Source organism: Brachionichthys hirsutus, unplaced genomic scaffold (genome assembly GCF_040956055.1).
Source record: "Brachionichthys hirsutus isolate HB-005 unplaced genomic scaffold, CSIRO-AGI_Bhir_v1 contig_835, whole genome shotgun sequence".
In the NCBI taxonomy this organism is placed as follows: Eukaryota; Metazoa; Chordata; class Actinopteri; order Lophiiformes; family Brachionichthyidae; genus Brachionichthys; species Brachionichthys hirsutus.
Genome location: NW_027180499.1, coordinates 1 through 15047, shown reverse-complemented (window position 1 = coordinate 15047; position 15047 = coordinate 1). Strand labels below are relative to the sequence as shown.

General features: G+C 44.2%; 1 protein-coding gene across 1 annotated transcript; it reads right to left on the bottom strand.

The window, feature by feature from the left end:
- Positions 1–3293: 3293 nt before the first annotated feature.
- On the bottom strand, positions 3294–10565 carry LOC137915607 (nuclear ubiquitous casein and cyclin-dependent kinase substrate 1-like). The gene is made up of 8 exons (XM_068758803.1): positions 10549–10565; positions 7747–7796; positions 7168–7258; positions 6670–6716; positions 6423–6584; positions 6179–6330; positions 5849–5996; positions 3294–5702 (listed from the first exon to the last, which is right to left on the bottom strand). Exons 1-8 carry the CDS (start codon positions 10563–10565, stop codon positions 5437–5439), a joined length of 933 nt encoding a protein of 310 aa, XP_068614904.1. The 3' UTR covers positions 3294–5436.
- Between the last annotated feature and the right edge of the window lie 4482 nt (positions 10566–15047).

The following is a 15047-nucleotide window of genomic DNA, read 5'->3' as shown; positions in this document are numbered from 1 at the left end:
TCCAAGGTCATGGCGTGTTGGCGTGACGATTCTTTCGCTATTGACTTGGCGGCTTTAATATTAATCCCACGACGACACGCGGAATCCGACAGGGTGAATCGAGGACGTTGTCTGCCAGTCAGGTGTCTTCCTGCATGGAAACACAAAGCCTCACTCGACAAGCGACCGACCCAAGTAGAGACAGGCCAAACACTGCATCCCATATGTTCTTGTCTATTTCTTCTTCTCTGTTTTACGTCTTTAGTCACATTGTGTGTGTGTGTTTTCTTGTCCCTCATTCCATTTAAGATTAAATCAGTGTGGATGTCAAGAAAGCGGCCAACTTTAAAATGTTTTCAAATTAAATCTCGTCAACAAGAAAATGGATGGACGGAAGAAAAAACAGATATCTGAATCGAATGAAGCACAATTACCTGCACGCTTGACGATGTATGTATGTATGGCGATGTAGTGTTTTTTTTGCACTCTGATGATGGTACAATAAGACAAATCACATCCCGCCACAGTCTGACCTTTAAACCGATAACCAGTGAATCCAGTTTAAGCAGGGCTTTCGTACATTCCAACAACCACACACCCGACTACGCAATGACGCAGTCGCCTCACTCACCTCATGTTGATGTCATTGTTGATCTCACAGCGTCAGGGAAGGCTAGCAGCAGTTGACGGCTTCCCCTCTTCAGATGATCTCTGGGTGTCTCTTATCAGGTCATCTCAGACTCATGTCCTCGCTGGCGACTGAGTAGGCGCTCGTCTTCAGATCTGATCGGATACCTGAACGTGTTTCTGTGTGGGCGGGGGGGACGGTCTCAGTTTGTGACTGTCATCCTATGATTGCTTGAGGGTTTGGCTTGATGTTTCCTGGTGCCTTTAGTCCACAAACACAGATGTCCTCATTTAGTTACTGTTTCCCCAAACTCTGTCTCTGAAAGTGTGAATACTAAACTGGAATAGAACTTCTATAAGCTTGTTTTTTTTTTTCATCAAAGCAAAAAAAAAACAAAAAAAAAAAAACACATTTGTCCACAGAGGCCTAAAGTCGTTTCCCCTCCTCTGGCGGCAGAGTCACGCCTCTTTATGGGACGGCACCGCCCGCTGTGACTGGCATCGTTAGTGCATTGTTAGGTCGGGACTTGCGGAACAAAGAAAGAAAGGGCGGCAGATGAACAATAAAACAAGCACACCCTTCTAGGAACGTCCTATCAGAACGCTCACTGCAGTTGCACAGCTTGTTCAACCTGCTGTCCGTGTTTGCAGAAATAAAACATCAGGACTTTGTCTTTTGTTTTTCAGCTCTAAAAAGGGTTTACCAAAGTTCTACGCTCTCCTAAAGGAAGCTAATTGTTGTGTGTGTGTGATGAAGTCCCATTAGCAGGTGAGTCTTAATGAAGGCGGGACAACCAAATCAGTTCTATGTTTGGAGTTATTCCTGTCCTATTTCATTACATGATGAACTTTCAGCAGGAATAACGCCTGGAGCATTATCAAGATTGAGAATTGCCGATCAATCCATCTTCTTAAAGACGAGACGTCCTCGACCGTCTCGCTTGCAGACGCTTTATCCGCCTTGCAGGCCGCAGGCGTTACTACAGCCTATCCCAGCTGACTAAGGGCGAGAGGCGAAGACAAAGAAACACACACACACACACCTACGGGCCATTTGGTGTAGATCAATACACCTAAGCTGCATGTTTTTTTGAGGTGGGAAGAAACCGGAAAACCCGGAGAGAACCCACGCAGACACGGGGAGAACCATAAAAAATTCTTAGCTAGGACTCAAACCTGGAACCTTCTTGCTGTGAGGCAACAGCCCTACCCACTGCGCCACCCACTTGTTTATCATTCACACAGCCGATCAGGAGTTCCATTTCGCTAAATGTTACAAAAATCTTGCATTTGTGTTCGCGATACTTCCCAACATGAAAGTTTGGCCACAGAAGCAGCTTATTATTTGAATCAATATTGACGCACTGTTGACTGTTTATTTAAAAACAGCTGCGTCCTTTTTGTTTGCCTTTCTAGGCAGGGCAACGCAAAAAGTTAGGAGCATTTTGATGAAATTGTTGGGGAATTTGGAGGCGATCTGGATCATCTTCTGGATTCAGAAATGTGGCATCTAAAGTAATAAGTAACATCTAGTGGGGCAATATGGGAATATTATAACCAGTAAAACAGGTCCCAGATTCGTGCATGTTAAAGGAACGTGCATTCTTCTGGGGAGCTAACAGGCCATGAATCACGAGCAGCATTTTTCTGAGAAATTCAGTGAGACCTGTTGAGTGAATGTTGTTTAATAGAATTCTTTGTGTCTCAGCTGACGAGTCAGCTCGAAGGCTTCACAAGCTTTTATATTAGGAGGCAGCTAAACTGCCAGTCCAAATTATAGTTCATTATTAAGTCATTAAATAAGAAACATTATCAGAGGCACGAAGTCGGCTCATAGGCGTGCGTACCCGGTATTTAACATATTGTGTGCAGGCGATATATCACAACCAATATTTCGGAGAAGACAGGAAGTAGATCCTCCAGCGGGCTAAGTTTATAGCATCATAGTTTAAGACTAGCCTTAAGCTAGCCTTAGTTGAAAGAGTTTTTTATATATGTAGAGAAGTGGAACTTGATAACTGCAGGTCTGACCCATGAAGGCCACCATCAGAACTTTCAGGACTGGATCTGATGCTAGTCGTGGTACCAGACACCACAGCATACCTTCAGAACCGTCAGCCAGTTCTTTTCTCAGCTTCAGATCATTTTTAGTATAATTTTCTCATACTCCACATGCTTTTTTTCTTGTGAAAAATTGATGCTTACATTACCCACAATGCAGTTCTCTACTTCAGTTTGGCTGGTAGTGGCTAATACAGTCTGGTGCTAACCCTAACATTTTGCACATTTCAGTGTCAGAGATTTTTTTATCCTCATGAATACAATATTTGTCCCAATATCTATAATCAGCGGTTTTAAATCTTTCTTATCCTATCTCTTATGCTTTTAATTTGTAAAAAAAAGAAGAAAAAAAAAACTTTTTGCAAATTCAAATTCAAATTTGTGAATTGCTGCAATGTAAACCGTTTTTGAGTTCTGGTCTGTTTGATTATGACGTCATCAGAAAACAGACAGTGTAGACCAGTGGTTCTCAAACGGTGGTAACCTCAAATGAAATTGTTTATCAGTTCAGACAACTGAATACAAAACAGCGCCACTTAGTGGCCATCACTAGGCATACCTTAATCATAAACCACTACACACATGACACAGAGCTCAACGCCACAAATCAAGTAGTTAAATCCGTATAAAAAGTAGGTTGCTTTTATTAGAAGCTGGGAAACCAAAACATCAACATTGTCGTTGTTAATACTTTTATGTAAGACCACAATATTGCCGTCACCAGCGTCATCATGGCTCCACACTTTTTCCACAACATGCAAAAGATTCAAGAGTTCAGTGTTCCTTTTTCCACACCACTGACAAAAGCCCCCCCCCCCCCTTGGATGTCCTGTTGGAATCACAACTTGGCTTACATTAACATTGCCAATACAAGGTAGATAGAAAAAAAAATCAAACAAAAAATCGCAGAATGGATGAAAGGACAATTTCACAGCCACATGCGATTTTGCCCCCCCCCCCCCCGTGGGATGTTGAAATTTGAAAGCCCCTGTGTTCGACAGACGCCTCTGACCCCACTGCAAACAGACTTCGATTGGTACAAATATTTTTCTGACTAATTCATACAGTCTTCTTGACTGAGTTTCAATTCTGGACATGAATAAGGACATTTGTTAAACAATTGTGTGCTTCTGAGCCAGTTCAAATCGGCTCATGACCTGTACAGGACCGATTTCTAGCGCATCCTAAGTTGGGACAAATGCCTTATAATTTATGTTCCCAAGATCACAATAGCAACCCCCCCTTAACGTTCGCTTTTTACTTTGACTCATCGCAAAAAATAAAATAAAAAGGGACAGTCTCACAAGGGAGTCACGAGTTTGGAGATCATTTATGGCTTTGGATAGTCTGCTGATCGTACAAATGCTTAACGTGCTAAAAGCCTAACGCGCCGCTTGTAGTAAAGACCTTAAACTTGAGGACAGGATACATTCTCAGGCCTCCAACAGCTTCATCAGAGCCACTACTGAAACCAAACTCGTTAAAAAATTAAGGCATTAAAGACAAATGAATGCCAGATGAGCCGCCGATCTTTTATCAGCCTCAGTAGAGTACAATTCTGAATAGAAACAAAACCATCCGTGAACGACAGATGAACGAAATGCTCAGAGAAAACAAAGAGCAACCGACAAGAAGCATCAAGCCAACGAGAACGGGGGCGCAAATGAAGTGGGCGGGACTAAATCGGTGAGAACAGATTGGATAGGGTCAACTGTTGTTCTTTAAAATCAAGATACATTTTATTTCTTTTTCTTAAAAAACAAACATTACAAAAAAAAAAATCTGAATAGAGAATTAGAACAATCAACCAACAGGAGAAAAAACAACATTCATTTTTGACTCATAAAAAAAAAAACCAGCTCTTCAACTTCTCAAAAAATGAAATAAAAAAGGGTGCCTGGCAGAAAGGGCTGAATGCTGTCGCCACGCAGGGAGGGGCAGCTCGTGTTATGATGGGGGGGCGTGATGCATCGTTAGAAAGCACAGCATAGGATGGAGACCGATTCACAAAAGGGAAAAAACAAACAAACTAAAGTACAACCCATCCTGCGAGAAAAACTCCCACAATCTTACCAAATAAGCAGGAACACCAGCACATAAAAACAAGCATGCCGTTTGAAACGCGCAACAGCGGCGCTCCGGCAAGCAGCAGAACGGCGTGACCCCGCAGGCCGCCTACAGAACGCTCCCCGTGAAAACGCGATGCAGTCGACTCACGCAGCCGCGAGAGACAACGATGTGTGGCGCAAGCAAAGCGACATCAAAAACAAACAAACAAATATGCTTTAGTGGCTTTAAAACGCTGCCCTGGTTTAGAAACGAGAGGCCAGCCGCTTCGGCGATGACGCGTTGACTTTAGCGAACAGCGCTTTGTCGTTACAGTGCTTAAGTTACTGATACCGAGAAGGGAAGAAAAAAAAAAAAAAAAAAGCACGTTGCCAGTCGGGCCAATAATCCCAGAGGAGGATATAAAAACACACGAACGCATTCGTTTGGGCCGAGGACGGACAGCGTGATCACGGCGCTCCCTGGGGAGGCAGTCCGGCGCAGATTGGTGATGAAGACGAGGGGTCGGGGTCATATGAGCAAAATGTTCAGGACAGGACAGAAGCGAAACCAGAAAAAAAGCAAAACAAAGTCCAACCCATCAAGCCAGGCCACCGGGAAGAATTTAATGAAATGAAAAGGGGGGGAAATAAAATAATAACTAAATGAAATTTAAAAATCAAAAGAGACAGATGAAGGACAGACTTCAGTGGGCAGCATCTTCTAGTCATCTCCAGAGGGCGCCTCCTCTTCTGAGCCATCCTCCTCCTCCTCGTCCTCCTCGTCGTCGTTTCCTCCTGCACCTTCCTTCGTCGTCTTCTTGGGGGCCGGGGAGGTTTCCTTCTTCTCTGCCTCCTCTTCCTCTTCCTCCAGGGGACTCTCCGGGTCCTCCTCTTCCTCCTCCTCCTCCTCCTCTTTGGGTGAACTCTTCTCCACTGCCTTGGTGCTGGGACGCCCTTTCCCCTTTCCTTTCATTGGGCTGGGGGTCACTGGGGTGAGAATGAGACCAGTCAGGGATCACGTTCCGTTAGCTACACGATGGCACGAGCCTTACGCTTCCTCAAATCACTGCTACAACATTTACAACCACAGAGTTTCCCTGCAGGCTGCGGCGTGGACGGACTTGACCCCTGACCTGTGGCCTTTAGTCGAGGTTTGGGGCTTTTCTTGTCCTTCTTGTCTGGCCGTCCCCTTCGAAGCACCTTCTTGCCCTTCTTCTTGGAGCGGCCGTAGTCGCTGTCGTCGTCATCCTCCACCGTGAAGTCTTCGTCGCTGCCGGACTCGTCAGCTGCACACAGAGGATGTTGCGTTTAAGGAACCCGTGGAACGGTCGCTACAACTTCCCGTTGCCGCACCGCTAGCATGCCGGTTAGCATGAGTTAGCATGGAACAGCACAACTTGAAATCAATACAACCGGGTGGGTTCGGTCTCAGCGGTAACGGCGCGCCGGTGGTTTGTGTACATACGATCCAAGTAGGGCTCCTCCTGATCTTCGTGCTCCTCATCCTCGCTGCCTCCGTCCCCCAGCAGGATCTCCCTCTGTTTGGAGACGGCCTTGGAGGCCGCCTGGCGCACCGTGCGCTTTCGACTCATTTCCTGGTCGTCGTCGCTGTCGTCTGGGTGACGAACACACGGGTACGAAACGCGTTAACGCACCCTTATGGAGAAGATCCATCCCTATTGGTCGGGAAACAAACGCCATCCTTACCTGCAGGCCGTTTTCTCTTGGGACCCCTCTTGCTGGGCTTCTCCACCTTCACTTTCTTTGCCTTTTTCCCTTTTTTTTCCTCATAGTCACTACCTCCATCTTCATCCTCCTCTTCCTCTCCCTCTCCAAAGTCATTGCCTTCATCCTCGCTGCCAAAGTCTTCTGCAGAAGTGACACAGGGTGAAGTTGGGGCGACCGTTCTCGCCTGCTCTCAGGCACAAAATGTCTCGGGAAGCATTCATCTTACCTGCCGAATCATTTTTGGATTTGGAGAGCTTGTCATCAGACTCCTCACTGCGAAGAGGAAAAGATTATCTGAGCAACAAATCAGCGTTCTCTGGGATTTGCTCGCTCGACGGTTAAACTGAGGCGCGGCAGAACCGAAAACATCCGGAGCAACTTGAACACACCGTCTCAACGGGCTATATTATATCAGCGGAGCGTCGTAGCTAGCGAGCCCGTCCTAGCCGACCTCCCCGCCACGTGAAGATGCGCTGACTGGACGGAACATTCGCCGTTGATGTCAGCAAATCTTTATTTAGTGATTCAATAAGAGACACAAATGTGGAGCGCAGCGCCGATTCCCACCCTGCTCGGACCGAAGCCGTCTATTACTTACAAATATCCCGTCCCTGTCGGCAGCGCAGCATCGGACTAGCATCCAACGACACATCCGAGTGAGACGGAAGTAAAAGCGCACGCCGCAGGAAGCCGTCCGGCCTGTCAGTCGAAGCGAAGGGCTCACCTGTCATCCTGCGAGTTCTTTGATCGCTTGTGCTTCGGCTCGCGGGGAGCTGGGCGCACCTTCTTCGGCTTAGTGCCGCCATACTCCTCATCTGTAGGGAAAGGAGAAGCCAGACGTTCATTTGCAGCAACGCACGTGGGCGCGCTCTCATTGGCTGCGGGTCACGCCGATAACACCACCGCGTCGTCGACCACAGAGAACACGGAGCCCCTCCGAGCACCAGCTACGTTCCAGGGTTTGAACCGATATTGCATCTGCTCCAGTTTAGTTACACGCCGAATAAAAGAATAAAGGCTTTGGTGGGAGTCGTGGATGAAAAGACGGACGCTGGCGACCATCTGTGGATCTATCGTTGTGCAGCTTTGACTGAAATTCTGAATTCACAACGCTTCGCAAAATATTCAACGGATGGACGGTAAATGTATTCTTTAGCGCCAGGAAGTTTTTGAAAACAAAAAATTAAGATCATTTCAAGACCGCAAGTAGAATTTTCTGTCTAAATGTGGAAGATCTTTAATCCCGCTTTTAAAATGGATTTTATTTTATTACATGTACTGAAGACGCATCCTAAGGTCTCACCTGCATCATCAGACTCATTGAATTGTGAGTAGTTCACCACCTTCCGGTTCCTGTGAAGTAGAACACACACACACACACACACACTGCATCAGGCTTCAATGACACAAAGCTAGCTCCGCCCACACCGCCGTCCCACTCGGGAACCGACGAGCAGCCCGTAGGTGCGTCACCGACGCCTCATAATTCTGCATTACACCTGGCCCAGGTAAAAACATGTCTGATGTTAAAGTGAAAACTGCGTAAACTAATTTTAGCAATAAATTAATTATTAGATATTGAGTATTTGATGGGTCAATATGGTTTCTTTGTCTCCACGCTATTTCATTATGATTTTTTATTATTTAAAAAAGGACTAAAGTGCCACACACACACACATTACTTCTGAAGGGGCGGGGCACAGAAACAAAGCAATTATAGGTCTTGTCAAGCAACTGTACAGGTAGCAATAAGCAAGTCGTGTGTAAATGTCCGGACTGGGCCGGTTGGGGACACAGCACTGAACAATGCGCCACCATCTACTGTTTCCAGGGTTAATTTAGCAAAGTGTTTGAGGGGAGCTTCAGGTGACGGCCTCCGCCTCCAGTTCAGGTAACAAGTCAAGAGGATGTGAAGATGCAGTTTGAACCACAAACACAATTCAAACAAACTAAAAAATGAAAACGCATTTCCACTGCGTAGTACCGGCTCCACTCGTCTACACTCGGAAAGGCATCATGTCCTATTCTGCAGGTCAGTTTCTACTCGTGGATCACAGCGTGGAGTTTTGCTGGGCTTGAAGCAGCAGATTCCTCTCAAAAGATTGGTGGCTGTTTATGGACAACGTGGAAATTAGTGCATAAATAACACGTTAATCTCAAACGTGTCGCTTGATTTGATATCATTGGGCAACAATTTGCACCTGGTTGAAAATATGTACAATTACTTTCGTTGTTTACTCCTAGTATCTTGGCTGGGTTTGAAAGATGCATTCCAAAAAGGCAGTCTCGCAGAGATGGAAATATGTTCCTTACTTTTTGACGACTTGCCGGGGCAGGAAGTCCAATCGTTTTATTAACATAATTTCTCAACGTATAGATCTAATAGATTTACAACGTATCACGTGAAAAGATTCTCTCCAACAAGGACAACGAATGCCATTGAACGCTCATGACCTTCAATCCCACAGGTGGCGCTGAATTCAAAACAGACCTGGATTTATGGAACATAAGACCAGACTTTTGAGGAAACCGTTTCCAGTCACCGAGTCTATAAACGCAACGCATGTCTCACCCGTGTGAATAGCGAGCGGTACGCCTACAAACAACCCGAAACAAGGACGTACAAGCACTAGAGATCTGTGGAGACGGACAAAGTGTTCTTTTAGTCCGAGAAGTCCACATTTCAAACTGTCGGCTGTTAAACGTGCCTCTGAACCAACTTCTATCCAATTCAGGATGTGCTTATATTTATATGAGAAACAAGGTTATAAGTTTGAACTTGCAGAATGTATTCCACTGGGTTCAAAAATATTTGAAATTGACTGCATTCTGCCAGAAGCTACAAGTTCCCAGGAACAGCTAAACAGTACGTTTGACAGCAAATAATTTTAATCAAGTTAATTTAAGTTTCAATACACATTATTTTTAACATCCTTAATAATGTGCAAATTAATTATGTATGGGGATGTGTGTGTTGTATTAATAATAGTGGTGATAATTATAATTAGTACTATCTTTGCATCAATTAATGTTTTTAGCTATCTTACTATAAATTTAAAGAATTGTATCATTATCTTTGATACATTAGGCAGGAAAAACCTTTGAATTAAAATATATTTTCTAACTCCGAATACCGTTAATGAGAATAAAATTTCACATTTAGATTCCCAAAAAAATGGCACACTTGAAAGCCATAAAAATAAACTAATAAGCAGATTGCAAGGCTTTAAATTAGACAACATTTCCTCTAATGGGGGGTTTTAATTTGAATTCGAAGCAGCGCGAGACCCGCGCATTGTTACAGTGACTGGGATGAGGCTTTGTGGGGGTGTGGCGAGTGGCTCCTTGTAGCTCTCCGCCCTCCTCTGACATCAGCCAGCAATGATAATTTACTACCAGCGCTAGAAAATGTAGATCCGTTCTCCCTACACGTTTTAACTGACGACGACGACATATTCTGACGGCCATTAGCCGACATTCTAGTGGTTGTGAAAACATTTACACGCGATAAATAATGATTTTTTTTCTTTTTTAAAGGGGTATTACTACGGCAAACATGCCTATTCTGCGCGGCAACAAGATCAAATCCCGAGGCCGAACACCTCCTCCTCCTCTGGTGGTTTTTTCCCCCTTCGGTTCTAGTCCTGCTGGTGGGGGGGGCGCGTTAGCTTTCGGAGCCTCCGCCGGATGAATGGGGTAGCCATATTCCCACCCCCAGTCCGAGAGGAAATAACTCGCCATGCATAAGAGAAACATAAAAAAATAAAAAATAACACGTATCTGGTTAAAATCACACCGCCTAATTTTCAGCGTGGCCTCCATAGCGGCTAACAAAGTAGCCCGCGGAGGCATCCATTAGCGTGGAAACACGACACAGCGGCGCGTAGCTCAGACAAGACATGGCGAACAGTCCACGCCGCTGGGATCCATGTTAGGGTGCACAGAGGGGCGACACGCGCGCTCGCATTCCCACACATTATTTTTTAATGAAACAAACAAATTCGCAGCTCAAACGGCACAGCGTGGTCGAGGCGTGCGTGTTATCCGCGACGCCTGCCAGCACGGTGCCGCTAACGTACGGGAGGGACGGCTTTAGCACACCTACCTCACTGGTCTTGCCATTTTGCAGGAATACTGTAGAGGTTAAGGATGGGAGAAGAAAAGGAGAAAAAAAAGAAACAATTCCCGCTCTGCGAAGCAGCGAGGTTGACCCAATGCTCCACCGTCTGAGCTAGCACCGTGGAAATGAAAGTACGGCAGCGACTTGCCCTCCTGGCGCAAATATTCTTATTTTTTTTACCTTCAGCTACTCAAAATGGTGAATAAAACAAACTGAAACTGCAGCCTGTGTGCAACCAAACCCAGCGTCTTGTGGGGAGGGTCTTCGCAGACAAGCACCGCCCCTAGCGTACCCTGAGAGGAGACGCGCCGCATCCAACTGCTTCCATTGGCTGATTTGAACGACGAATTGTCTTCCTATTGGTCGCTGCAGCTGCTCGTTCCACTAATTTTAATATATATTTGCCCGCCTTCGTTGGCAGGCTCGGTTGACTTAGCACTGTTAAGAAAACAAAAAGAGGCCCTCAGTTTGGTTACAAACATTTGATTAAATTGAAATTCAGCATTATTATTACAATTATGTTTGCGTGTATGGCTAGCATGCTGTTTATTTCAGCAGTCAGATCAACTATTATATGAATTTGAATCTGAATTTCAGGCTAATTGTTTCACCTGGATGTCTGCTGCAAGCATGAGATGCAGGTAGCAAGCATTCATAGCATGTAGCTTCTAACTACGTTTACAGGTGATGCATAACATCTGGACTGTTTATAATCTTCAATCTGCAAAGAGAATCTTAAAACTATTTCAAAATGGATAATTGAAAACACTGGGTTGACACGGGTCAATCTAAAGGTCAAGATGACAGTGGTTTGAGGGCATTAAATATTTTCTTATTGGTCTGAATGGATCAATATATATTCAGCGACCACATTTACATGCATTTATTTATTTTGTGTGTAAGATTACTCCTTAACCACAAATACTAAATCCGATTTAGGTCCAGTACATAGAAAATGATCTATAATCAATAGTTTTAGATCAATCTCAATGCACAAACAAACTGGCAAATGGATTTTATAAATACATTCTAATATTCCCCACAATTACATGGCGCTAGTTACAGACTGCAATTATATTTCATTTTTCTGAAAACCACAGTACTGGCCGTGTTTACAGATCTGCACTCCACTCTGATCCAGTTCCTCATCACATCCCGACTCGACTACTGTATCAGGGTTTTTTTTGTCTTGCCATAAAATCCCCAATAAACTCCAGTGCATTCATAAATGCCGTTTTAATGTTAAAATTCAAAACTTTTTCCTGACCTCATTCTGGATCAGATCCAGAAGACATTTTTCGGACCCTTTTATGACTGTGATTGAATTGAATGCATATTTTACAAGATCTGATTTTTTTTAAGAAGCCTCCATTATAAGTAAATGGGAAAATCCAGATTCTTTTTTGTATCCAGACGGAAATCCAGATCGCTCTCACAATTTGATGGAATCCAAGTTAGAACAAGACCCAACTTCAAATTTTTCTTCAGATCGATCCAACAGTTTTTCCGTAATCCTGGTAACAAGCAAACAAACAAACAAACAAGCAAACAAACAAACACACGCTGTCATAAACATAACTTCCTTGGCCAGCACAGAGGCCAGATTTAAAGGCTTCAGGATTCGGTGACATGCAGAGATTTTTCTGCTGGTTCACTTCTCAATCTGTCAAGTAGCAGAGACTAGTTCAGCACCCAGTGGAAGGTAAGTTGGACATAAAGATGTGAGTTGGTAATTCTTTCTACAAAACTAAACAATACAGAGGTTAACACATTTAATTTAGATAACACAGCTTAATTATATAGGTTATTGCTGCAATTAGACCCTCTATTGCAATGGTTGTCAGGTGCCTAATGATGCAGCTGCAGGGCTGTTTGTCTGCTGGAGATTATTCTTTATTTTAACCATTAAAAATAATTAGAAATCCTCTAGGGTTCCTGTTTGTTCTATCAAACCTGTTAACGTTTCCTTTAGGATGTCTCTCACTTTAGAAAATGGTGGTAAAGAGCCGTCTGGGGTATCTCTCTGGCAGGGGAGTGTTGCAGAGCCACTACGTATTGGAAAATAGCTTGTGTTTGATTTTTTAAAAATGGCTGAATCACAGTAGAAAATAAATGCAGTCTTAATTATTGCTTCTAACGGTTTTTCACCTTAAATGCATCGAGTTATTCTAAACCGTATACAAATGCTGCTCCGTCTCCACCTTCACTCCCCTCTGAGAGGTTTCGTGGGACGACTGACTTGTTGTTTGACTTATCTGGAAGATAAAAAAAATACATAAATATAAAAACAAATACATATTACAGTCATGGTATGAATTTACGTAGCGCAATTGTTATGTTTTTTGTGTGTTCGGTCTGCAAACATGTGAATTTAGTGTTCAGTTGATTTTCAGAGTATGATTGAAGTTCAGGGAAGTTCAATAATCAGATCCTCAGCGGATATATGATGAAAAATATCAACAACAAAAAAGAAAAGAAGCGAAATGCAAGAAACACAAATTGCAGGTTTATTTTGTAGGTCTGGGTAGACTGAATTAAATTTCACGTCCACCCACTCATGGTGAGTTTGAGTGCATCTGGCTGTGCTGAGGGCTTGTTTGGAATCTGAGTTATTTCCATAAAGATGTTGACCGTGTGTGTGTGTGTGTGTGTGCTGATGAATACTAATGAGTATTTTGGGACTTGGTGGTAATTAGACTAGAAGCTGCTGAAATGCCTGCTTTGCGTCCGCCTGCCTTTCTGCTGCTGTCTATCCGTCTCTTTATTTCTCCCGCCACAGACAGATGCCTCTGCGCTCAGGGATGATGCTCTGGTGAGGAGCAGGCGTGTTGCCATGGCAACCAGGGAAGTGACTCTTTATTTTTCGTCGACTTTGCGGTTACCTCGGCCGCTTTCTTCAGTCCGAGGTCTGAATTCTCAGGCCTGCAACAAGAAAGAGGAAAGTGACGGTCATCCTCCGAGGTGTCTTCGTGCTACGTCTCCGGGGTGGATATGCCAGAGCTCCCATGGTTCAACTCCTGGACGCTGCAGAGGTGTCTTTGAGCAAGGCACTGCCCCCTACCTGCTCCTACTTGGGAGCTGCATGTGAATACTGCAGGTGTGTGTGTTGTATTCAGGTGTGTACAAACTGATTTCTCTGCAGTGGGAAGAGTAAAGGTTCTTCTTCTTAAAACTTTACAGGGCGACTGTGAGGCGAATCACAGAGAGACAGATTTTTATACAAGCCTCAAAAGCAAAAGCGTAAAAAGGAGATTAAAAACGTTTTGTGCCTTCAGACGCTCTTGTTTGACATTATTTGTCCTTTTGCTGGAACTCTTTAAAACTTCTCTTCCTTAAAAGTGCTTCATATTTGATGAAAAACACAAATGTGTAAGGTGATAAATAAATAAACTAAAGTGGCCTGGTTCTGTTTCATACATGTCTGAGTATAAATATATGTGATTAAATTGTAACAGCAGCATCACCTTTAATCTATAGGCAACGCTTCTGTTCGTCCTGCAGAGGGCAGTGCAGGACAGCGATTGGCCGACAGCGCTTTTTCCTGACCGCCTGTTATTGCAGACTGATTCCATGCTGGACGCCTGCCGGACTGGTTTCTCTCTCTTTGATTTAAACGCGTCTTGACGCGGCTGCCGCGCGTCCTCCGTTCCGCGTCTGTCTGCTCGGACAGACAAACAGAAAAAGGCAGCGTGGAGAGTTCCATAAATGAACCTCCTACTCAAATGCTTATCGCGAAACCCAAATGAGAAACAAACAAACAGACGAACTAATTTAATGTCTAATCCGGAGCAGCGCCTGTTCGATGAGCTTTCTTTGTTTTCCTCCCTGTCAGAAGTTTTACTTTTGTTCGTAACCTGAATCCCAATAGCCGGGATGACGTCACACACATTTCTCAATTTAGTTGTTCCCAAATCGCTTGAAGTTGACGGGTGGTTCATCGGTGCAGCTCAGTGGACGTCACGGACAGACTGTTTTAAATGCTCTGAGTCATGGTTTGTTTGTTTGTCTGTTTGTTTGTTTTTTATTTGGTGTTTTTTTTTTATTGTGTTCATGTCTTTATTTCTTTGTCTCTTTATCTGGCAAACAAAAAGCCACTTGAAGACAACACCTTATTAAGCTGTGACGGACAAAGTCAACGGATCGAACTGATGGAAAAAAGATGAATAAAAAAAAATACATTTACCGGTACACAGAATAAATATTTAGCAGCACGTTCAATTTCATGTGCTAAAGTTCTTGCAATAAATGGAATGAAAAGAGAGTAAAGAGACAAATCGAATGGAAAACTGCGGCGGTTCATCGACGTAAACAGAGACTTGTAAACACAATGAGGGGTGAAACAGCGGCTCCTCTCCTTTGACTTGATGCTGGAATATCCCAGCAGGATGATGGGATGGAAGGTTGGAGGGGAAACAGAGCGAGGCCAGATCTGGGTGTTCTTGACACCCCCCCCCCCCCCCCCCCCCCCCCGAACAGAGATGTGC

Excerpts from the sequence above, each read along its gene's own strand:
- LOC137915607 (XM_068758803.1), bottom strand. Across the intron at positions 6,585-6,669 it reads ATCCAAAAATGATTCGGCAG|AAGACTTTGGCAGCGAGGAT; the intron begins GTAAGATGAATG and ends TCACTTCTGCAG. Across the intron at positions 6,331-6,422 it reads CAAGAGAAAACGGCCTGCAG|ACGACAGCGACGACGACCAG; the intron begins GTAAGGATGGCG and ends TTCGTCACCCAG.